This window comes from Indicator indicator, chromosome Z (assembly GCF_027791375.1).
Source record: "Indicator indicator isolate 239-I01 chromosome Z, UM_Iind_1.1, whole genome shotgun sequence".
Classification (NCBI taxonomy): domain Eukaryota; kingdom Metazoa; phylum Chordata; class Aves; order Piciformes; family Indicatoridae; genus Indicator; species Indicator indicator.
The window spans coordinates 34,892,152-34,916,114 of NC_072053.1; the positions used below are offsets into that span (position 1 = coordinate 34,892,152).

Below are 23,963 nucleotides of genomic sequence, written 5' to 3' on the forward strand. Positions count from 1 at the left end.
GGATAGATAGAAATGTTTAAGAACTATTACTCAAAACAAAGTGGGGCAGTCTGCAATCTGCAGTGGGGGCAGCTTGCTGGGCTGTCTGGCTGCTGTTTCTTCTTCTCTTCTGGCTGAAGATAACACACTGACCTTGGCGAGCTAAGTTAACAACTTTCTGCTTTAGCTAACTCTGCTTTCTGCCACGGGGGTCTAGGGGGAGGCAGCCCCTGGGAGAGAGGCCCCTTGGGAAAGGTCCCCTTTTGGGGGAAGCAAAGGGAGATTGGTTGTGTTTTTCTGTTGATTGTATATATTTGTAAATGTTGTGAATTTTGTATATTTGTACATATTCATTGCATTTCATCATAGATTGTAGATTTTGCTTGTAAAGACAGCTTTCATTTGTTTCCAGACTGAGCTAGCCTGGTTATTGTCGGTGAGGGGGGAGTTTCAGCTCACACTGACACATCTGTCTGAACTTTTGTAAAGCCTTCAAGAGAATCCCACCCAAAACATCCTTCTCTCTAAGCTGGAGAGATATGGATTTAATGGGTGGACTGTCCAGTGGATAAGGAATTGGTTGGATGATCTCATAGAAAGGGTAGTGGTCTATGGCTCAACGTCCAGATGGAGGTGGGTTACAAGTGGTGTCCCTCAAGGGTCTGCACTGGGACCAGTGCTGTATAATACCTGAATCAGTGATACAGACAACAAGATTGAGTGCACCCTCAACAAGCTTGCAGATGTTACCAAACTAAGTGGTGGGGTTGGTAAGACTGGAGGATGGGGTGGCATCCAGAGTGACTTGGACAAGATGGTGAGGTGGGCTGAGGAGAATCTCATGAGGTCCAATAAGGCAAAGTGCAAGGTCCTGCATCTATCAATACAGGTTGGGGGCTGATGAAATTGAGAAGGACTTGGGGGTACTGGTGGATGAGAAGCCAGACATGAGCCAATAACAGGTACTTGTAGCCCATTATGTAGGCAAATTGCATCCTAGGCTGCATCAAAAGAAGTGTGGACAGCAGGCTGAGTGGTGATGCTACCACGCTCCTCTGCTTTGATGAGATCTCGCTTTGGTGAGATCTCAATTTGGAGTCCAGTTCTGAGGCCCCCAGAACAAGACAGACATCAACCTGATGAATTGGGTACAGATCAGGGCCACAAAGACAGTCAAAGGGTTGGAGCCCCTCTCCTATGAGGACAGGCTGAAAGAAAACTCTCCTTCAGATATTGAAATGTAGCTATAGGGTGTCCCTGGAGTCTTCTCTTCTCCAGGCTGTCCTCATAGGAGAGGTCCTGACTTTGGCTACCATTAAGGGTTTGTCTTGAGTAATTTTGACACTTATTACCAGGAATCATGCCTGAATAATTTCATAGAATAGCATGAGTCCAAAGGAACTTTTGAGGTTCACAGATTCATATTCATAGAATGCTTTGGGTTGGAAGGGACCTTAAAGGTCATCTAGTTCCAAATTCCCTGTCATGGGCAGGTACACCCTCCACTAGACCAAGCTGCTCAGACTCATCCAGCTTGACACTGAACACCCCCAAGGAGAGGCATCCATGACCTCCCTCAGCAACCTGTTCCAATGTTTCACCACCCATAAAGATCATCTAGTTCCAACCACAATGACATGGGCAGGAATACCTCCCACTAGACAAGGTTGCTCAAAACCTCATCCAGCCTGCTCTTAACCACTTCCAGGGATGAGGCATCCACAGCTTCTCTGGGCAACCCATTTTAGTGTCTCACCATCCTCATACTAAAGAACTTCTTTCTAATATCTAATCTAAATCTAGCCTGCTCTAGTTTAAAACCATTGTCCCTTGTTCTATTCCCACATGCCCTTGTAAATAGTCCCTCTCCACATTTCCTGTAGGCCCCCTGCAGCTACTTCTACATGTCTTCGTTCTGAATGCAAATATCATTATACTCTTTGGGAAACTGGTATGTTCTCACTCTTAACAGTACCTGGACAATGATCATCGATTATGAACAATTTCCAGGGCAAACGGATAACCTTCTGCTTTGATATTAAATCAGTCTTTTAAAGACATTCTACTTGTATGCCCTTGAAAGAGATTCTTCCTCTCTACCTCATACTTAAAAAACAGAAATCAGGGCAGAAACTCTCTTAAAACTGTGTTTATCATGTATTTCTGAAATTTAAAACAAGAAACACGATGTCGCAATTGAAATTATTAAGTAAATACGCATATTCCAAGCTAGAGCGCTCTGCACTTCCTTTATGTGCACTCATGTCCCTTACTTAGAGAAAACTGTCCAAGACTACTAGAAATTAATGTGATAGACACAGGTCAAATTTTGACCAGAATTCAGATGGAAAACTTGAAAATATATGTGATTTGTAATCAAAAGCTCAAATGTTCAGTCTCTCTCTATGAATAGCTGTTTTTGTCACACTTCTGAATCTGAACTGGATTTGTAAAAGTTTCTCTTTTCAGTTAAAGATTTGATACAGATCTACATCTGCTTGTAAAACAGAGATACTAGGAATTGTAAGGCAAGAGCCTTAGTCCTGTGGAAACCAATGCTTTCTTTAAGTGCTTGGATGTAAGATTCTTTTATACATACATTTGCAGTCTTCCCAATGCCCTTGTAATACTACAATGGAGTCAGAAAAAAATTAAAAGTAGTGCTGGGAAGCAGTAAGCCAGTGGTTTGTGATCTTCCTGAATTTAAAGATCACTAGACATTTTTCAAATGGATGTGTAGAGTTTTACACAGCTAACTGAGGCCTATGGATGAAAGATTTATTTGTCTTCATTATTTTTATGGGCATATAGCCTAGAAGCATTTATTGAAATCCCTGCTGTTGAAAACCACAGCAGTAACTGGCAGCATGTGGAAAGAAAATTGAATGAAAGCATGGTCTAGACATTTTCTTAGCTTAACAACCAGATAAAAACAAGCATAAAAATTACAATATATTTTCCCTATACAAGTAAGATCTGTTCAATAATTACAGGGTTTACAGTATAGTCCAATGCAGAATGGAGACTGAAGAACCAGGAAAACAATGTTCTAATTACTCGCACATTAGAAACCCAACACAGAATAGGCCACTAAGGGTTAATATTCAGCTGAAAATCTATTGAAAATCTCATTACAAGCACTGTGGCACATAATTGATCTGACTGGCTGACTGAGTCAATGGCCCAAGAGATTTATGTACTTAAGCAATTCTGCAAAGTCCTTGCTTGGGTCTGCCTCTTTGCAGCTGTTCAGTGAAGGAACTTCACAACCTGCAAAACAATGGTAAAATCTGCTGGCCATGATTCTGACAACACATAAATTACAATCTTTTCAATCTAAGAAGAAAAGGCCATGACTTGCTTTCAAGAGATGACAGATCAAGTAGATGCAATCAATGTCAAAGAAGTGAGGAAGAGCACGTGTTAAAATATTCTGCCCTAAGATCTTAAAAACGTCCTGGTCAGTGTTGACACTGAGACTGCGCAATCAAATGTCACAAAAATGTGCTTCAAATCTTGTTTAAATAACCTTACTTTTGATTTACTCTTAATCTTTCTACTTCTGGTCTCGTACATGTAAATACTGGTTTCTGCTACTTTATTTAGAGTTAGATGAATAGGCAGTGGGGCGGAAAGATAGAGCACTGAGGGTTTTGATCAGAGGCACAGAGTCTAGTTGGAGGTTCACATCAAGTGGTGCTCCCCAAAGGTCAGTATTTGGTTCAGTCCTATTCAATATATTCATCAACAACCCAGATGAAGGGATAGAGTGTACCCTCAGCAAGTCTGCAGATGACATGAGACTGGGACGAGTGGCTGACTGTGATGGTTAATTTTTCTTCACAAAGTTCAAGCAGAGAAGGTTAGAGAATGTAAATAAATCCCTATTGGATGTAAGAAAGCAAAATAATGATTATTCTAAACACTTCCATTGGAGAGACAGAAGTGGCAGACACACCAGAAGTCTGTGCAGACATTCAGCATGAGCTGGGCAGACAGAAACCTTATGAAACTGAAGAGAGGAAAGTGTAGGGGAATAACCCCATGGATCAGTGCAGGTTATGGGCTAACCTGCTGGAAAGCAGCTATATGGAAAAAGACCTGGGAATCATGGAGGACAACAGGATGACCATGAGCCAGAAATATGCCCTTGTGGTCAAGAAGGCAAATGACATCTTGGGGTGCATCAAGAAAAGCCTAGCCAGCAGGTGTAGGAAGATTATCCCTCCCCTCCGCTCTGCCCTAGTGAGTCCTCATCTGAAGTACTGTGTCTAGTTCTGGGCTCCCTGTTTCAAGAAGGACAAGGAACTGCTTGAGAGGGTTATAAAGGGCTATGAAGAAGACTAGGGGACAATAACATCTCTCTTATGAAGAAAGGCTGAGGGACCTGGGGCCTTTTACCCTAGAGAAGACTGAGGGGGGATTTTATCAATGCTTATCATAAATACGTAAAGGCTGGGAGTCAGGAGAATGTGATCAGTCTTTTTTTCATTGGGACCCAGAGATAGGACAAGAGATAGCAGGCACAAAATTGAATATACAAAGTTCCATGTAAACATGAGGAGGAACTTTGAGGGTAGTAGAGCACTGAACAGGATGCCCAGAGAGTTAGCAGAGTCTCCTTCTCTGGAGTAATTCAAAACCCACCTGGATGCTGTCCTGTGCAACTTACCAGGACAGAGCAGGTATACCTGCTCTGGCAGGGGTTTGGAATAGATGATCACTAAAGGTCCCTTCCAAGCCCTTTCATTCTGTAATTCTGTTATTTTAACACACCTAGTTAAGAATTTAAAATGCTTTGTGTATAAAGCTTGTAACATCTGTTTAGACAGTGTTGAGGAGTACAGTAAGAGTAAATCATCAATAGCAGATGAAATCCGCTTTTGTAAATAGGCAATTTAAAATTACCAAATGCCCTATGCAGTAGCCATTATGAACTAAGTCTGAAAGAAAACTCTTTTCTGCAGCAAAACCTGATTATATTGTTTTCCCACTAGTGTGCAAAATACAGATGCAATGGTAGCTACATATTTTCTGTATGGTACCCTCCACAGATTACCAATAGATTTGAATTCACCAACTTCATTGTATTTGGCATGACAAGTTGTTGCAGACACTACTAACAGCAGTTGTTAAATGTGCAAGCTAATTTAAAATGTAAGTTTCCTGTCCTGGTCTTGGACTTCCAGTGATTTATGTACATCTGGACTAAGGATATTTAAATGATGGGCTCACAGTGAAGAATTAAGAAGAAGGAATTAATCAAAAAAGACAGTCAGGAAAAGACACAATAAACCACTGACCTTTATGAAAAGAAAATCCATTCATCTTATCTAGCCTAACTTACAAACAAAACAATCATTGAAATACTCCAATTATATATCCAATCCATAGACAGAATATATTATGAAGTGAAACAGAACTGTCAATAAAAGGACAATGACAAAGCAGACAGCTTTATAAGTCAGACAAACAACATGGAAGTATGGTCAACAAATCTGTACTCTTGCATGGTGTATGAGTGAAAATTAATGCATATATGTATCAGAATAACCACAGTGTCAGACTAATGACTTCCTCTTCTGCCTGTCTGTACAAATCACCTAAACTTTTCATGAGTTATAGACCAATCAAAACCAAAAGCTTTTTGTCATTAACATAAAACATTTGAACAAAGAAGATATTTCATCAGATTAGAATCTTATTTTTTTCTGGAAGTGAAAAACAAGGGCTATACCTGACATTGTAGACATTTCTGATGGCCACCAGCAAGACTTCTAAAGTAGCTTCATTAACTTGGAAGTGATTTGTAATAGTTTACATTCAAGATCAATTAACTGCATGAAATTGAGTTTTCATTAAACTAAGGCTGAGGAGTTGCCATTGTTTTATTGTCATAAGAATGATTGACTATTACTATGGTTTCTGTAGAAAATTATTTTTACAGAACTAGATAGTGATGTTTATGGCAACAGTCTGTTCACCTGTCTGTCAGGTCCTCCACTAGCATTGTTTAAAGCCATTTACCTACTTCAGTCGAATCTGACAGAAAGAAATAGTCCCAAAGATAATCTAATTCCCCCAAGTGTTGTGAAATACACTGCCCAGATAGAGGTGAGAGACTCCCCCGGGGGACAGAGAAAAAGGCAGAAGTCAGTGGTCCCTCAGGGAACCTGCAACCAGATGGGGGACTGGGATGGAGCCAACCCATTCATCTGCTTTGACACTCATCTTACCCCAAGACAAAACATGTTGCCTCCTTCCCTGTCAACAGCTAGTGTGGAGCAGGGCTGCAAAGCAGCAGGGGAGCGTGGTGGGGGTGTGGGAAGCTAAGTGGGTTTTATTGCACAGTGCAATAGGGACAAGGGAGGGCAACTGCAGAGACTATTGCATAAAGGGATCTGGAAAAAGCAAGGAGAAACTTGAAGTACTGCTGCAAGCAATATAGGTGAAGAGAGGAGAGAAAGCATTTAGCCAGGAGTTGACAGAAATCCGTAGGACACTGGTCCTCTTAACTTCTCTGCTCACAAAACGATTTGCTAGTTTTTTACTGAATCTGCCAATAAACAACATTTTCTTTCCCACAATCAGTCTAAAGAGCACAGGAGAAGGTTATATTTGAAGCTCACTAATGAGCATCTTTAGTGCTCATTAAGTAGATGCGCTAAAAGCTACTTAAGCTTCTAACACTTGCAAATATAAACATTTAAATCACCACATCAAACCCTGCATTAGGGCAAGAAAATAGCAAACTGATAAACAAAGTGATTTGCTTTCCTAGCTGGATTTGCATAAGCAGATGTTCACAATTCTGCTATGTTCTATCATTCTTGTTGTGCCTAAAGATGAAGATTTCTCTTAGAGTCTACACATTCACTATTATCTAATTTCATAGGACAGTTTCTAATGATGAACTACAAGTAGGAGTTCATTACTCAAGTTAACACTAAAACTACCTTGTACTCCCTTTAACTTGGATTTCAAAAGCATAGATACTGCTTCAGCCTGTAGAATACCAGATTCATGGAAGTACACTAGGCATGAGGGGAAGCATAGCGCATTTGGGATCATTTTGCCTCTTGGTGGAATGCAAAACAGATCAACAGATGTTGCATTATGCAGTAGATGCTTTTCTGTCTGATCTATTCCATTTGTTCAGCATGACAGTCTCATAATGGATGTAGATTCAACATTCACAAAGCTTCAACTTCTTTTAAATCTCAAACAGTATTTTCCCTTCGTTAAGGTATCCACGGATTCATGGATTCTGAAGACCGAAGATATATCACAAAGGAAATTGTACAGAGAAGGCAAAATTGAAGAGCACTCTTGGTTTTAAAATTCAGATCAAATGTTTCCCACAAGTTTTTGTTGGTTTTTTTTTTGTTTTTTTTTTTTTTAATCAAATCTGTAGATTTAAAATTCTGCTGATTTACTGGTGCATTCATAGGCGTTTTACACATGCCCATGCAAAGACATATGCAACTCTTCCCCACCCAAGCCATTTTCTTTGGTATTGTTATTCTGAACGAGCAATAAAATTCAGAGATTGTCTGCAGAGAACAGAAGCTACTATGTAATAGAAAATGGAGCCTTGGGCTCTTTTTTTTCTGAAACATCTGCTGCTAAAGCTTGGATTTGTTCTGAACCACCACAAAAAAAAAAAAAACACAAACCAAAACAACACAGAACAAAACAGAACAACACAGAACGAAAAAAACAAAACAAAACATAACCTAAGACCATGAGACCTGATGAGATGCAGCCCAGACTCTGCAGGGAATTGGATGAAGACTGCAAGAAGAGAAACACTGCACCCGTTCTTGAAAAGGCTAGAAAATAGAACCTTGGAAATTACCAACCTGTCAGCTGCACCTCTGTGTGTGGGAAGATCATGGAAAAGATGCTCCTAGAAACTATGCTAAGACACATGGAGGACAGGTAAGCAATTCAAGACAGCTAGCATGACTTCACCAAGGGCAAGTGCTGCTACTACATCAGTGGGCATGGGATGTCATCTATCTGGACTTCTGCAAGGCCTTTGACACAGTCTCCCACAGCATCCCTCATTCTGAATTGGAGGGATATGCATTTGATGGACAGCTTGGTGAATAAGGAACTACTGAGATGGTCACCCCCAGAGGGTAGTGATCAATGGTTCGATGTCTAGATGGTGACCAGTAACAAGTGTTTCACTCAGGAATCTCTGTTGGGCTGGAATGCCCTACAGAGGGACATGGATGAGATTGAGAAGCAGGCCTGTGTGAACCTCATGAGGATCAACAAGGCCAGGTGCAAGGTCCTGCACCTGAATTGGGGCAACCCTCTATATCAATACAGGGTCAGAGGATGGAGGGACTGAAAGTAGCCCTGCTGAGAAGGACTTGGGGGCAATGCTGGATGAAAAGCCAGATATGAGTTGATAAATGCTTCTTCAGTCCAGAAGGCCACCCATATATTGAGCTGCATCAAAAGAAGCTTGGCCAGAAGGTCAAGGGAGCCTACTCCAGAAGGTTAAGTACCAGCCTACTCTACAGATTTCTGCATCCTGCTCTAGAATATTCATACAGGAGAGACATGGACCTGTTGGAGCAGGTCCAGAGGAGGGCTACAAAAACGATCAGAGAAATGGAACACCTCTCCTGTGAAGAAAGGCTGAGGGAGTTGGGGTTGTTCAGTTTGGAGAAGAGGAGACTCCAGAGAGATCTCATTGTAGCTTTTCATTACTTAAAGGAGGCCTGAAATAAAGATGGTGACAGTATTTTTAGAAGGGCCTGTTGTGACAGGATAAGGGATAATGGTTTTAAACTAAAAGAGGGTAGATTTAGACTAGATATAAGCAAGATATTTACGATGAGGATAGTGAAACACTGGCCCAGGTTGCCCAGCAAGATGATAGAAGCCCCATCCATGGAAATATTCAAGGTAGGATCGGCTGAGCAACCTGATCGGTTTAAAAATATCCCTGCTCACTGACACAGGGTTGAACTAGATGATCTTTAAAGGTCCTTTCCAACTCAAAACATTCTAGAATTCCGTAATTAGTTTGATAGACATTTTCCAATGTGTGCTGGGAATACCCAATGCTATTTGGGTTTTTAATTCTAATTTCTTAAGTTCTTTCCTCTTTTTGTCTTTGTCTGTTTCCTTTGCTTTTTTTCTGGCCTACATTACCACCTGCTGGAGCAAGCCCTTGTAGAATGCTTGCCCCTGAGAACAAGGGTGGATGTGATTTTGAGGGAGGGGATCCAGTGCACCTAGTTGCTCCAAACCGGAATCAGCAATGGCACCTACAATACCCTCAAAATATGTTCTCAAAGGCTTACACTGGCTGACATTTATCTGCTTTCACAGCAGTTTTATTCAGATGCTATACTAACACACCATTGGAAAGTCTTTTTCGTTAACTGTACCATCTCTCCTTTACAGAAATTTCGCCTCATTACTTTTTGTCTTATCTCTAAGTAATTCATTCTTTCTCCCTTTGCAGCTAGTCATACTTTTCTCTTACTTGCCTTTTGCAAATTGAGGAAGACATCACTGATGCACCTCTTTCATGTCTGTATCATTGACAATATCCTGTTTCAGCATGTTCCAAATTCAAAGAAGGAAATCAAACAGCCATCACATGACTGTTTTTCCTTTTTTCCAACTCACAATAATCAGTTGTTGATGTACAAGGAACTGCAGTAAAATCATCTTGGTAGATATAACTACTGAGTATAATTTCTTTCCCTGGTTGGGAACACAGCAACTGCAATGATGCAGCAATACAGAATCAGTCAAGTGTGGATCTTTTTTGTTATAAATCATGTCAGCACATCTCAGTCTTTCTATTGGATGGGTGCACTGCACCAGAGACAGCAAATGCCCCTCTGGGGACTACGGCAAAGGAATAATGCAAGAAGGAATTTGATGATCCTTTCCCTAAGATGAAACAACAATTTATAAAACATTTGTAAGCTGCTGAGCACCTCACTGCTGTGGAAATGCTGGGAGTAACTAATGAAATAGCCATGAAATCAAGCTGTTCATCTAATGCTCAGGTCTCATGCACATTTCAGAATTTAGAAGCACAACAAAAAAGACTTAGCAATGGGGTTAAGATCCTAATTTTTCAAAGTAGTCAAGAATTTTCTGTACTCATCCATGTACAATCCTGACCTAGACCTCAAGACACTCGAGTTCATGGGTTACTTTTGAGAAAATTTAGCCTGTACAAGCCACCAGCAAAAAACATCCTGGCTTTTGGTCTCAGTAACAAACTATTTTGTCAACCTTTTCATTTATACAAAAAGATATGCTGACAAACAGGAAAAGCTCATCTTTTTCCTTATATTATCTAAACCATATGCCACGTAGCATTTATGTACTGGAGAACAACTGTTTCATGGCATTCATCTTGGAATAATCATCACCACGGAAGGCTGAAACCTTTTAACTCCTGTTTGCTGTTGTAATAAACTTGTCTCATCATAATGGGAAGAGATCAGCGGGTTAGACTGAAATCTCTGTGTGATCACACATGCAGTTTCCACCACCCAGAAGAAGCCAGCTCTGCTCATTAGAAATGCTCCTAAGATTCTTACACTTTTGTTGCTAATCAAGTATTCACCATACTATACAACTCCACTGACAACACATGGCATTGGTATAAGATTTTTTTATCCCAACATTGTTGCTGCCATGTGCCAGTGAGAATAAGTTTATAGACAAATAATAAAGATAACAATACGAGAGTTAATATTTTTTCTGAATTCATCAGCACTGAACAGTTTTAGTCCATTGTGTTATAGACACCATGATATAGACAGTGGGATCGAGTATGCCATCAGGAAGTTTGCAGATGACACCAAGCTGACTGGTGCTGTAGTTATGCTACAGGAAGGGGATGTCATCCAGAGGAATCTGGACAAGCTGGAGAGGTTGGCCCACATGAACCTCATGAGGTTCAACAAGAGCAAGGACAGGGTCTTGCACCTGGGCCAGAACAGTCTTCATTATCAATACAGGCTGGGGGATGAGGTGATAGAAAGCAGCCCTGTGCAGAAAGAAAAGGACTTGGGAGTTCTGGTGGATGGGAAGCTGGACATGACCCAACAATGTGCACTTGCAGCCCAAAAGGCCAATCTCATCCTAGGCTGCATCAAAAGAAGTGTGGCCAGCAGATTGAGAGAGGTTGGACATTAGGAGGAAGTTCTTCATCATGAGAGTATTGGAACACTGGAACAGGTTGCCCAGAGGCCCTATCCTTGGAGATGTTCAAGGTCAGGCTTGATGAGGCTCTGAGCAATCTATCTAATGGAAGGGAGTTGGACTAGATAACCTTTGGAGGTCCCTTCCAACCCAAACCATCCTATGAGCCTGTGATTCTCAGTTCTCAGTTTAGTCTGCCATAGGCCGAGGGAATAACTCCTCCGTGGTGTGGCACATGCTTTGAGTTCCACAGTGAGCCAGTAGATTGCCATCTCCTCATCTGAATAACAGCTTCATGCAGTTCTGCCTACCATTTTGTCTATTTTACTACACTATAGTTCAGGATAGTTTTGTACAGAAGGTATTTATTGTATTACTGTATTACAGTTTTGAACATATGTTTAACTTTTTAATCTCCAACTAGATGGCACAAGAACAAAGCAAACATGACAATAGAAAATAGTACAGAAACCACTCTCAAGCCACCTACCAAAATGGTGATAAAAAGATCTTTTTGATTTCCAGTAAAGTTAATTTCTTCAGGTGAATGGGACTGCTTCCCATTAGCACCCTTCAGCCTCAAACTGAGAAATGTTTTTCTGGCCACTTTGCAAGCCAAAAGAAATCAAAAGAAAACCAGATTGATCCAATCTGATCACAATTGTCCTCAGTTAGAAACAGAAGCCATTTATGGACTCCTGGGCCTATGTTTTCATAGTCTTTTTCTACTGGAGACCTAAACACCTCTCTTAGGCCCTCAATTGTTGGTTCTCAAGTATTAGAAGGACTTTACTCATAACAAATTAATAGTTTAGATAAACATCTGTTATGCAATGTGGATATAGTGGTTTGAATAAAAGGTTTAGACTAAAGACTTAAATCTGCTTTTTACACTGTGTTAAAAAAGTAATGTTTCCAAATTACTTGATTATGTAATATTATTTTTATTGTCTTTTAGTAAACAATCTACCCTAATTGCATTGGAATTTGATTGATATATACGGAAGTAGTATTTCTGCCTCTGATCAGATTGTGGCGATTTGTTTACTGAAGCCATTGAGTTAGTTTCGAAGCCATGGTTGTCTCCTTTCTCCCACAGTACATGCCAAAAGTAGGAGGTTGGAGCGTGGGACCATCCTGCTCTTGGCTGTGCAATCTGATTTCTTTTCAGCCATGTATTCGAATTCTTGCTCAGGAATAAGATTTACAAATCCCTGAGGTCAATATTGTTTGTCACTAAGCAAAACATTTTGATATTTCAAAAGGTTTATCTGTAGTTTATGAAGTCAGAAAAGGCTTGTATATGCCACGTGAAACTCTACGGAATATCAAAATTGATAGGTTAAATCACTATAATCCTTTTCCAGCCTCCCATTATGTTTAGGTTGGAGCATTTAGCACAATAAAAATCAAGACTGACTTTTAAAATAATACAAATAATACACGTGTGGCAGGCAACCTTTTTTTTTTTTTTTTTTTTACAATTAACAATTTCATAGCTTTTTTTTATTATTAAAGAGGTAAAAAAGCTACAAGAACTTGCTTAATCGTTTTTGATTCTTATGTTAGTTTAAATGGAAATGTAATTTCTCCCTCACAAGATTTGTGGTTATTTGAAAAATAAACCTTTTAAAGAATATTGTAATACATATTTGATGAATTTGACAGTGTTCAAACTACTCTACCTTGAAATATGATGTTAAATTTAAAGTTGCACTTGCAAAACGATTTATAAAATGGTAATTATCATTCCTATCCAGCCAGATCTAAGTAGCACATAAAACAATTTGTTTATAGCAGCCTAGTGGGAGACTGTGTTGACCGACACTAGCTAGAAGCATTTCTCTGCAAAAGTTTCCTCTAATAACTTCTCCATGACCTGAATTCCTCTTTTGGAGATCCTAAACAAGTCTCCATCCACGTTCAGTTTTTAAACAAAAGCCAACAGCTATAGAATTCAAGAAGCCTTGAGACAGAAATGCCTGTCTTCCAGATGATATGAGCCTTTCTGTACGTGGTCACTGCAGCATTACATCAAGCAGATTCCTCTTTTAGCACATGGATACCAACACAACTCTTAGCTTCTCTTTACTTTGTGTTTCAGAAGATTACTGAGGTTTTAGACACTTCTGGGCTGCTTGAACAGAAACTGAGATAAACTATTACATACAGAGAGGATAATTGTTTCCTCACAGAATGATAGAGCTAAATATTCAACTGGTAGACTTGTATAGATAGCTCCACTAGCTGCCTTTGGCTAGATAATGTATACTCCTTGTGAATTTAGGACTTTTTTTAAGTGGCTTATATAAGAGGCAGTACAAATGAAAATAATACATTTGTAAAAGAGAGCAGAAAAAGATCTATACAATTATTCTACTCTGTTGACCTAGTATTTTTTCTCAAGAATAATTCCACTATGCTCAGTAGCAGTTTATTGCTTTTCAAGGGATGCAAATTCATTTACTGCCATTGAGTAACTTTCGAGTTCAACTGAGAAAAATCAACTCTGTTTTACTCCTCATGTGAGGAGCAGAGAACTCAGAAATCTCTACGCATTATATAAATGAGGCTCAGATGTGCGTAGTTTGCCTTGTTTATAATTATGTTTTGCTTACTGGTCCATGGAGGTGTGAATGGTAAGAAGGACTGGAAGTGATTTGGAGGAATCTTTGATTAATTCTGGTAAATTAATTCCCTGGAAACCACGCACAAATTTTAAAATAGAACACACCAATACAGGAGTCTCATCATGGATGCATAAGATACAAATGGTACAGAGACCTGAACAGGTATTCACTTACCCTGGAGGGTTTTCAGGAGGGTACAGCAAGGTGTGACCACAGTCCCCCAAGTGCCAGAGCACTGTTTGCCCTGGGAACCCTTGTCAATGTCTGAGAGCTCAGCATAGCATTGTGACAATGAAGCAATTTGCTCCTGGTCCTGAGCTGAGGTGATTCTACATTTGTGCTAGAAGCTAAGACGCAAGTTTTAAACTTCACAATCTAATGAAAAGGTCTGATATAAAGTGAAGACAATTTCAACACCTTATCGAAACCATGAATACATTGTTTATTTTTGCCAAAAATATGTCTAGACTCACTTCTTTTACTGTGAGAAAGGCTTGTTTCTGTTGATTATAGCTTGCTTTTTAGCCTTCATTTGGCTATTATGGCTTTCCTTAGTGTACTTCAAGGAGAGTGATTTATACAGCTAGCACTGAAGAACACTGTCTTTTAAAATTGTTTTTTTTATATCCTTTTTTTTTTCCTTAGGAGATTTAATGAATATTTTTGCAGAAGGACACACATGAAAAAATCAGTGTGGCGTGGATTTTCGTTGTCAATATTATTCCATTGCATAGTGCCACTGATTTGGTATGAGAGAATTTATTATAATTCGTTAATATATACTGCTATGTGACTTTTAAAAGCACCTCAGTAAAGGTTATTGAGTTAGTTATAAAATCTGGAATGAAATTACACACCCTATGTAATCAGTCTGTCATAAGGTTTGCATTTTTCCACTGAAAGATAAAGAAAATTAAAATCCATAAGAAAGTGAAAAGTACTTGGCATCCAGAGCAATTTACTAATTGGAAAAACAAAACCAAAAACAAAACAACAAAACCACCTCATCCACATTGTGCCTTTTCAGCAAAAATTCCTCTCTTTAATTCCAGCAACTCAAAGCCAAACATCAGGGTTGAAAACATAGATTCAGGTTGCATATACTAGAGCCCACAATTAATTTTAATGCAAGTCTATGTATTTGATTACTCTGCATGATTATAATTTACTTCTCAGCATTACTCCTTGCTGAATGTTCCAATCACTTTGGGCAAACCTTTTAAAGTTGTCCTCTCTTTCACAATCCAATGTGATAAACCTCATCACTTGGCTAATGAAAACTGCTTTGGATGCCAGCTAACTCACAATGTTGCTTTACTTTTCTTGAGGAGTGCCAGGGAAAAATGCTTACAGAAGTTGATTTTTAAAAAGTAGTGAGCAGTCTCAGCAATTGTGGAGACCCACTAGCAGTTAAACTTCCTACAAGACAAGCCCAAGAGACTAAGAATTGCATTTGTAACCGCACAAAACATTTAACCATATCAGGGCAGTAAAGAATTCTTTCACAAAATGGCTTGTACTGCATGTGTGCTGTTGCAAACTTTCTGGTTTACTTACCCTAATTCACCCCCACAGAGTTTAAATGTGCTCTGTTCAATTACTCTGTTTCTACACCATTTAAAAGATACAAAAAGAAAAGAACATTCAGCACAGCTATAAATTCAGAACTAGGACTGCAAACACTAAAAGAGTCCTTACTTTCTTTTCTCAAGAATGCTTAAACTAACTTTGTATCTTAACTAACATTGTATCTCTCTATCAAAGTGAACACAAATTTAACATCCAACAATTCAAAATTTCTCTGATCCAGTCTCCTGGATCATCTATTTTACCCAAGTTCAACAACACTGATTTTTCTTTCATGTTCCCAGATTTTCAGCAATTTAAAGAAACTGACTAAACATGGGCATTGACTATGTTTGTGCTTTGGAATATGTTATTTATTATTCAGACTACAATGTAGTCTCATCATTTCCACCAAAAGGAATTTTGTTCCTTTTTTTTTTTTTTTTTTTTTTAACAACAGGGGCAGTATTTTGAGAACAGTCATGAAGTCCCCTCTTTAAACAACACTTAAAAGAGCTTTATTTTTCTACTAGAAGAGCTACAAATTGAAAGATGTTTTTCTTACCATAATGAGGAATTATTGCCCAAGCCATTGCAGAAGCATAGATGCCACCAATCATCCAGAACATACAGAGCCAACTTAGGTGTTCGCCTCGTTTCTCCCGAGCAAGCACTTCCGAAAAATAGGAGAAGACTGTCGGCACTGCTCCACCAATCCTAAGAGAAGAATACTGATCATGAATTGAGAGAGTCATAGCTAGATGAAGTTTGAATGTGTCCGTAATTTCAGTCAGTGAAAACCTAAATTACAAGTAGACTTTCTGGCAAGAGGTTTTTTTTTTTTTTTTCCAAATTGCACCATGTACTATTGAGAAACTCTTGAGGAAATTTTCAACAGTTTGGACAACGTTTTTGTCAACTATCTTCTTGAAAACTATGTGTGCAATTTGTTTCATTCGGTGTTTCAAGGGGATTTTCAATGTCCCAGCTCTTGAAACACAAATAGCATAAAGCACTGACTTTCACCACTGCAAAAATTCTGAAATCATGGCAGGCCGCTGACAAGTGCCAAAATACATTGGTTTTGACTGGAATGTTAGTAATTTTCCCAAACAATAATTGATGTTTCTCTAAGTCTTACTTCTCATGCTTTTAGGTAACCAAGAAGTGACTAAATGTCAGATATGTTACTAATATGTTCTATTTCAGACATATGTTAAAAGATGTTCTATTCAGTTGTACTACGTTATTTGCTATTACCAGTTTTTCATGTGGTATCTCAAGATTGTTGGACAAAAAAAGGAGGGGAAAAAAAAAGGAGGGGGAAAAAAAAGAGCTTAACTTGGTATCAATGTAAGATGCCAAAAGTCCTTGTGGATTTTATTTTTCCTGCTGAATAAAATACCTGGGAAGGTCGAAGAGATACTCTTACGTATCGGATCACATACTTTAAAGCATGGTTTAAACCTTTAACTGAATTTTTAAAACTAACATATATTTGTGCTGTCATCTGTGATCTGCCAAGCTAGAAGCAAAAAGGAGGAAATTTAAAGTGGATTAAAACAAATATAAAAAATAAAAGATTGAATACAGAAGTGACATTTCACTCTTAAGAAAATTCAGTGCCATACTTGTCTTCAGGTACAGCGATGAAATACTGGTTGAGCCGTTATATTTATTTTTGGTTTGTACTTCCTTCCAGATAGCTCTTCATGAAGTACCACTAGTCAACTCTAGCTTTATAATGAATATTGCCCATAGTCAAGCCTGCTAGCTCTTACAATCTCTGACAGTTCTGCAGAGGTTTTTATCTCCATGAATTCTTGTTATATGTACAGCTGTATTTAATTCGTTCTTATGAGCAGACACTAAAAGCCTTCACTGTCCTGTCACAGGCAATGGGAGGCACTGTCCTCAGAGATTCTCCCAGAAGTTCAGAGTGAAGGAGCATGGCCAAAGATAGAAACACAGCTCATTTGGCTGTAATGGGGAAACACTGCTGCCTCAGTGACGCTATGAACAAAAGAGTCTTCAGTTCCCGAAGCATAAGACAGATTACAGCTATGATTTCTCATGCTTCAGGGCTCATGCACAGCTTTGAATCACACTCTTACAATATTGCCCAAATATAGCACTAACAGATCTAATTAGAGTTCTTTTTCTAATGTGGATAATTGACTAGCAGAACCAGAAACAGTGTCTTCCTATATCCTGCCTAAGCTGGAAAGTGCTGATGAGGAGTTACAAGCGCCCACTTTCAAGAAGGCCTAAATTAAAGGGCTGATCATGGGATACAGGACAGTGTGATTCATGCAATAACACCATACCTAAAGAAAATAATTTTTGGTAACTCAGTGCATCTTTCTTTGATTGCATCTGTTCATTAAGAAAAGTATACAGAGTGGTAAGTAAATATGTATTTGGCAATTTTCCTGTTGTGTTATCCAATATGCTCTTCTAAATTTACAATTTTCTTCCTTTCATATGTTTTTTCATGAAGTACATAATCTTCTTGTTACTTTATAATGCAGTTACTGTGGTAGTAAATATAGCTTGGAACCATCTGCACTGTGTAGTGTGATTAATAATAAAAGACATTTAACACTTTAATAGATTCCCATTGCAAAATGCTTGAAAAAACTCTCTATAAAGGATTCCTTTCAGGCAAGTATGGTTCTTACGGTTGTGAAATTCAGGACTCAACATATAATCCTCTTGAACTCTCCCTTAAATCTCATAGGCTGGAATTCCGGTGAAGTGAGAGTGCAGAGAGTTTCCCGTGGGTGGAGTAAATCATACATCTGTATGTCACACAAATGTTTATGAGATGATGGTTTAGGAAATGGGTGGATGTTTCAAGAGGAAAGAACCTGTCCTATCTTAATGTCATAATATGTATGGAGATCCTGACCAAAAGCAGCAAAAAAAAAAAAAAAAAAAAAAAAAAAAGGCCTTGCCAAGCTGTCAGCATGAACCAACAGTACCCTGATAATGGTAATTTGGTGCTATTTTAGCACTTAAAACTGATCTAGGTGCTATGCTATCATAGCCTACATCCTAAAGGTCCTTCAAGGCTACAGAAGAAGTATTGTCTGTACTGACAAATTCTATAAGGCAACTTTTCTAACAAATAGATCTTTCAGACATTGTGCTGGGTTATGCCCATCCTTCATGGGGGCTGAAAAGAACTCAGCCCCCAGGTGGACAAAAGAAACTTGATCCAGGTGGGCAGAGAGAGACCTGGTTTTCCCTTCCCCCTGGGTCAAAGGTGGTCTATTCCACTCCCCCTTCCTGTCCAGAAAGCCTGTTGAAGGAGAGACACATCTGAACTCTTCCTATTTTCCCTGCTTCACGTGCTCAAGAAAGGTCACCCACTACTCCTGCTTCCTGCATTGACCACATGGTGGTGGCCTATATTCCCTGCATCCATGTTTTCTAAAGAGCTGAATTGACTTGCATCCAGGGAATCCAATGCAAGCTGGGCCTGGTTTTGTATATTTATTTTCTATTTGCCCTTTTCTTAATACTTTTGTAACCTTCCCTGTTACTGATATATATAGATAGATAGATAGATATAGGTATATAGATAGAGATATATAGACAGATATAGTTTAAAAAATTACTGTCTTCTGCTTCTTCCTTCAAACTGATTCCAGACTATTTCTTTCATGAATTTACCTCTCCTTTTCCATACCTGATTTGTTTTACCTTACAGGGAAAGAGAGAGTGGAGAGATCTCAATCTGTTACCATTTGGGCTTTTAGACTCCAGGTAAAGCTCATACCAGCACAGACATGTAAGAGGAATTTTGGAGCCAGTAATCATAAATGTTTATTTAGGATATGAAAAAAAAAAATTAACCAGCTTTGGAAAAAAAACATGTTTTTTCTATTACAGCTGGTGTGATTAAGCTGATATTGCCAGTGAGTACACCAATAGGCTAAGAAAAACTTAAAAGTCCAGATATTATCTTCATATTGACTAAACAGTACAAATAATATATACTGTCTAAAGGGGAAATAAAGGATGTATTTTCACCACACAGACAACAGCTGCTATCTAAAGTTGTATCTCTCTTTTCATAGCAACTACATAGTAAAACGTGCTGTGTACTTCTTCACACCTTAAACATGTGAGTGGAAAACTTCTCAGATGGTTAAATTCTTCATTCTGTCCTCACATAAGTGTGGAGTGATACTGCTAGAAGCTTTGAGAATACCACTACCTAAAAGAACTCTTCCTATGCTACAAAGCTATTACAGCAACTATAAAAACTACTATGAAAATTTTAGAGAGGCTAATCAACCACTGAACTAGAGAAGAGAGGAAGGAGGTGAAGAGAAAGCATCCTGCTGCATAAGACTGTTCTTTTTCTGTTACGCTGGACAATTCCAGGGTGGCAGTAGCCATGCCCCTGTTCCCTAAAACTTGCTCCCAAATACAGAGCAAGTGACAGCAAAAAGGAAGCACAGAATTGCTACAGCCATTATCACACTGAACAGCAGAGAGGAAACTCCTTAAAAACTGTGTGGACCTAGAGACCATTTTTAAGTAGCAAAAAGTTTTCTATTTGACGCTTGAAGAAATCTGAATGTGTGCTTGGTACCACAGACATTTACTATTATAGAACTAATGTGGTATGTGGTGTATCACCCAAGATCTGCAAGGAAGAATGCATTTTCAGTGGTCTAAGAAATCCTAGTTTGGATCCCACCTTCACTTAACATTCATATAAGACTTCAGATGAGCCTTTCTGTATTTACATAGAAGGAACAGATTTTGATCCTCAACATGTTTTTCATTTCAAGTTTGAGAGCAGACTGCCTCTTCGGTATCCCATGGACACTGTGTGGAATGAATGGTGGCATGCACCATTTTAAAGTAGGAAGATTTCATCTTTTGTGTTATAGGAAATATGAACACTATCTTTCCACAGAATATAGTATTGTCTGCTCCAGAAATTAACTGGCCTGAGACAGTGAGCTGTTTCACAGAATCACAGACTGACGTGGGCTGCAAGGGATTCCTAGAGATAATCCAGTCCAACTCACTGGATAAAGCAGGTTCACCTAAAGCTAGTTTCACATGACCATGAGTTTTGAAAGTCTCCAAAGAAGGAGACTCCACAACTACCTTGGGCAGTCCATTCCACTGCTTTGTCACTTTCAGAGTAAAGAGGTTCCTGAAGATGTGGAACTTCCTGTGCTCTAGTTTGTGCCTTCTTGGCCTTGTGACATATTTTTATTGGTTTAGATTAAAAAAAGAATAACAATTACTCAGGGGATGACAAGACAGAAATAAGCAAGTAATCTAATCCAAAATTTTCAGTTGAAAAAGGTTCAGTTTGTGAAAATCATTCAAACTGAAAGCTATGCTTTTATAATATTGTTTGTGTGCACTCTATGCTGAGTTTTCCTCTGTAAAATTAGAGAAGAGGGGAAAACCAAAAGAAGATTTAAGCAGTGCACCTGTGGAGAGCACGATTCTGTGAAGCAAACAATAAGGTAAGGTACGTTTGTGTTTTCTTTGTCACAGAGATGAAAAAACGTCTGCTGATCTACCTCCAGAGCTGTGATTTGTCACAATAGATTTTGGCAACTGCACAGTGTGGCAGCTGGGATGAAAACACTTCCACAAGGCATTCAGGAACCTCTGGCTTCTGATATTTGCAGGTTCAGTAGCCAAAGGGGCTTGTAATGCAAAATCTTACAAAGGATAGAGAGAATAGGGGGAAAAAAACCCTTTACAGAATACTAAATGCACAAGGCAGGATGGTGTTTTTCGGAAATACCTTATCTTTCAAATTTGGACAAAATCCAGACTAAAAATAAAGATAGTGTCTTCCTAAGATAGCATATGCAAGTCGCTACCTTGTTATTTGCAATTGTTACAAAGGGATAGGGCTCAAAGCGCAGAATCAGTGTAACATTCCTAAGGTTTGGAAACCCCCCACCACCCTCTGTCCTTTTGTCTAATTGCACCTACTCTTTCCTCTTAACAGCTGTCCCCCACTACCACAAGTCTCATTCAAAACCTCTCTGCTGGTTTCTTTTCTGAGCTGTCATTGCACAGGCAAAGCATGTAAAAGTTCTCCTTGAGAACTGCTGCATAACGCCCTACAAAACTGTGGTACATCACAGGTTAAGCTTAGTGGATCATTCTACCCATGTTTAAATGTGAGTGTCTCTTTGGACTATGTACACTAGAAAATTTGTCTTTCAGGTACACACATAGTCTGTACACCATTAATCACAGAATCACAGAATGTTAGGGGTTTGGAAGAGACCTTGAAAGATCATCTGCCAGAGCAGGACACCTATACCAGAGCACACAAGAATGCATCCTGGCAGGTCTTGAATATCTCCAGAGAGGAAGGCTCCACAACCCCCCTGGGCAGCCTGTTCCAGTGTTCTGTCACCCTCACAGTGAAAAAAATCTTCCTTGTGTTTCCATGGAACTTCCTGTGCCTCAACTTCCACCCATTGAGCCTTGTCCTGTCATTGGGTATCACCAGGAAGAGCTTGACTTCACCATCTTGGTACTCACCTTTTACATATTTATAAACATTAGTGACGTCATCTCTCAGTCTTCTCATCTCCAAACTAAAGAGGCCCAGCTCCCTCAGTTTCTCCTCGTAAGGAAGATGTTCCATTCCCTTAATCACCTTTGTGGCTCTGTGCTGGACTCCTTCAAGCAGTTCCCTGTCCTTCTCATAGTGAGGGACCCAGAACTGGACAAAATATTCCAGATGTGGCTTCACCAAGGCAGAGCAGAGGGGGTGGAGAACCTCTCTCAACCACATCCCTTCTAATACAGCCAGAATGGCATTGGCCTTCTTGGCCACAAGAGCACATTGCTGGCTCATGCTCAACCTTCCACCCACTAGGACCCCCAGGTCCTTTTCCCCTTCACTGATCTCCAGCAGGTCAGTCCCCAGCCTATACAGATACCTGGGGTTGTTCTTTCCCAGGTGTAAGACTCTACACTTGCCCTTGTTGAACTGCCCAACTCTCCAGCCTAACTCTCACTGAATGGCAGCACAACCCTCTGGTGTGTCAGCCACTCCTCCCAGTTTTGTGTCCTCAGCAAACTTGCTGACAGTGCTCTCTGTTCCCTCATCCAGGTCATTGATAAATATATTGAATAGAACTGATCCCAGTACTGACCCCTGAAGGACCCTGCTAGACACAGGCCTCCAGCTTGACTCCATCCCATTGACCACAATTCTCTGACTTCTTTCCTTCAACCGGTTCCTGACCCATCTACTACCTGATCATCCAGACCACACTGCCTCAGTTTAGCTGCAAGGATGCTGTGGGAGACAGTGTCAAATGCTTTACTGAAATCAAGATAAACCACATCCACTGCTCTACCATCATCTATCCACCTGATTATGTCCTCATAAAAGGCTATCAGGTTGGTCAAATATGACTTCCCTTTGATAACACCATGTTGACTGCTCCTAATGACCCTCTTGTCCTTGATATGCCTAAGGACAGCACCAAGGATAAGTTGTTCCATTACCTTTCCTGTGATGGAGGTGAGGCTGACCAGTCTATAGTTACCTGGGTCCTCCTTCTTACCCTTTTTGAAGACTGGAGTGATGTTGGCCTTCCTCCAATCCCCAGGCAGAGAGTTAATAGCCAGAGAGTTCTTGTGATGAAGATTGTACATAATTATTTACTGAACTCAACAGTACTTCCAGGTCTGATGGAAGCTGAGCTGGTAAGTAAGGAATTCATTCTCCAAACTAACCAAACACTATTTAAGGAAAAAGTAAATTTTACGTAAAATGAAAGCATATCATTGCAAATTTTTCCAAGTCTACTTTCTTGATGTTGTTGTTCTCCTTTGTCATCTCTTTCTTCTACTTCCTCTTGTTCTTCCCTTGTACAGCCTTTACTAGAAAGGTAGATATCATGGTAGTAATCTGTTATAGATCACATGAACAGAATGAAGAGGTATAAGAAATATTCTATGTGCAACTGAGAGAACTCTCACAATCATGTAGACTTCTACTTAGCAGAGACCTGCTGCAAAAGAAACACAGTAGAGATGAAACAATCTAGGAGGCTCCTTCTTCACACAGTTGGTGAGGAAGGGAAGGTCGCTCACTGAACCAGTTTTTTGGGAGCAGAGAAGGGTTTATGAGTGATGTGATGGTTGGAAGCTGTCCTGGGCACAGAAATCACAAAATGATAGAGCTTTTGACTCACGGACAGGTACAGAGCAGGACTGGCAGAACTGCTACCTTAAACTTCTAGCAGGCAGAATTTGGCCTGGTTAGGCAATTGGTTGACAGTTTCTTGGGAGGCAGTCCTGAGGAGGAAAGGAGCCCAGGAAGGTTGGACGTTCTTTAAGAAGAAAACCTTTAAGCCAGCTGTCTCCAAGTGCTGAAAGAGGAGTTGATAGGAAAGAAGACCTGTCTGGCTGAACAGAGTGCTCAACTCAGTAAAAAAAAAAAAAAATTATGAACCTTGGAAGAGGAAGCAGACCACTCAGGAGGACTACAAGGTTATGCTGGAAGACAATTAGAAGGGCCAAAGGCCAGATAGATCTTAGTTTGGCTACTGCAGTAAAAGGCAATGAAAA

The 23,963-nt window shown here is 39.6% G+C and overlaps 1 protein-coding gene across 1 annotated transcript in view; it reads right to left on the bottom strand.

Moving 5' to 3' along the window:
• SV2C (synaptic vesicle glycoprotein 2C) overlaps positions 1-23,963 on the bottom strand; it is an 88,159-nt gene that overhangs the window by 36,832 nt on the left and 27,364 nt on the right. The window contains exon 3 of the mRNA XM_054397759.1: positions 15,937-16,088. Within this exon, the coding sequence (XP_054253734.1) occupies positions 15,937-16,088 (152 nt within the window). The remainder of the gene's footprint in view (positions 1-15,936; positions 16,089-23,963) is intronic.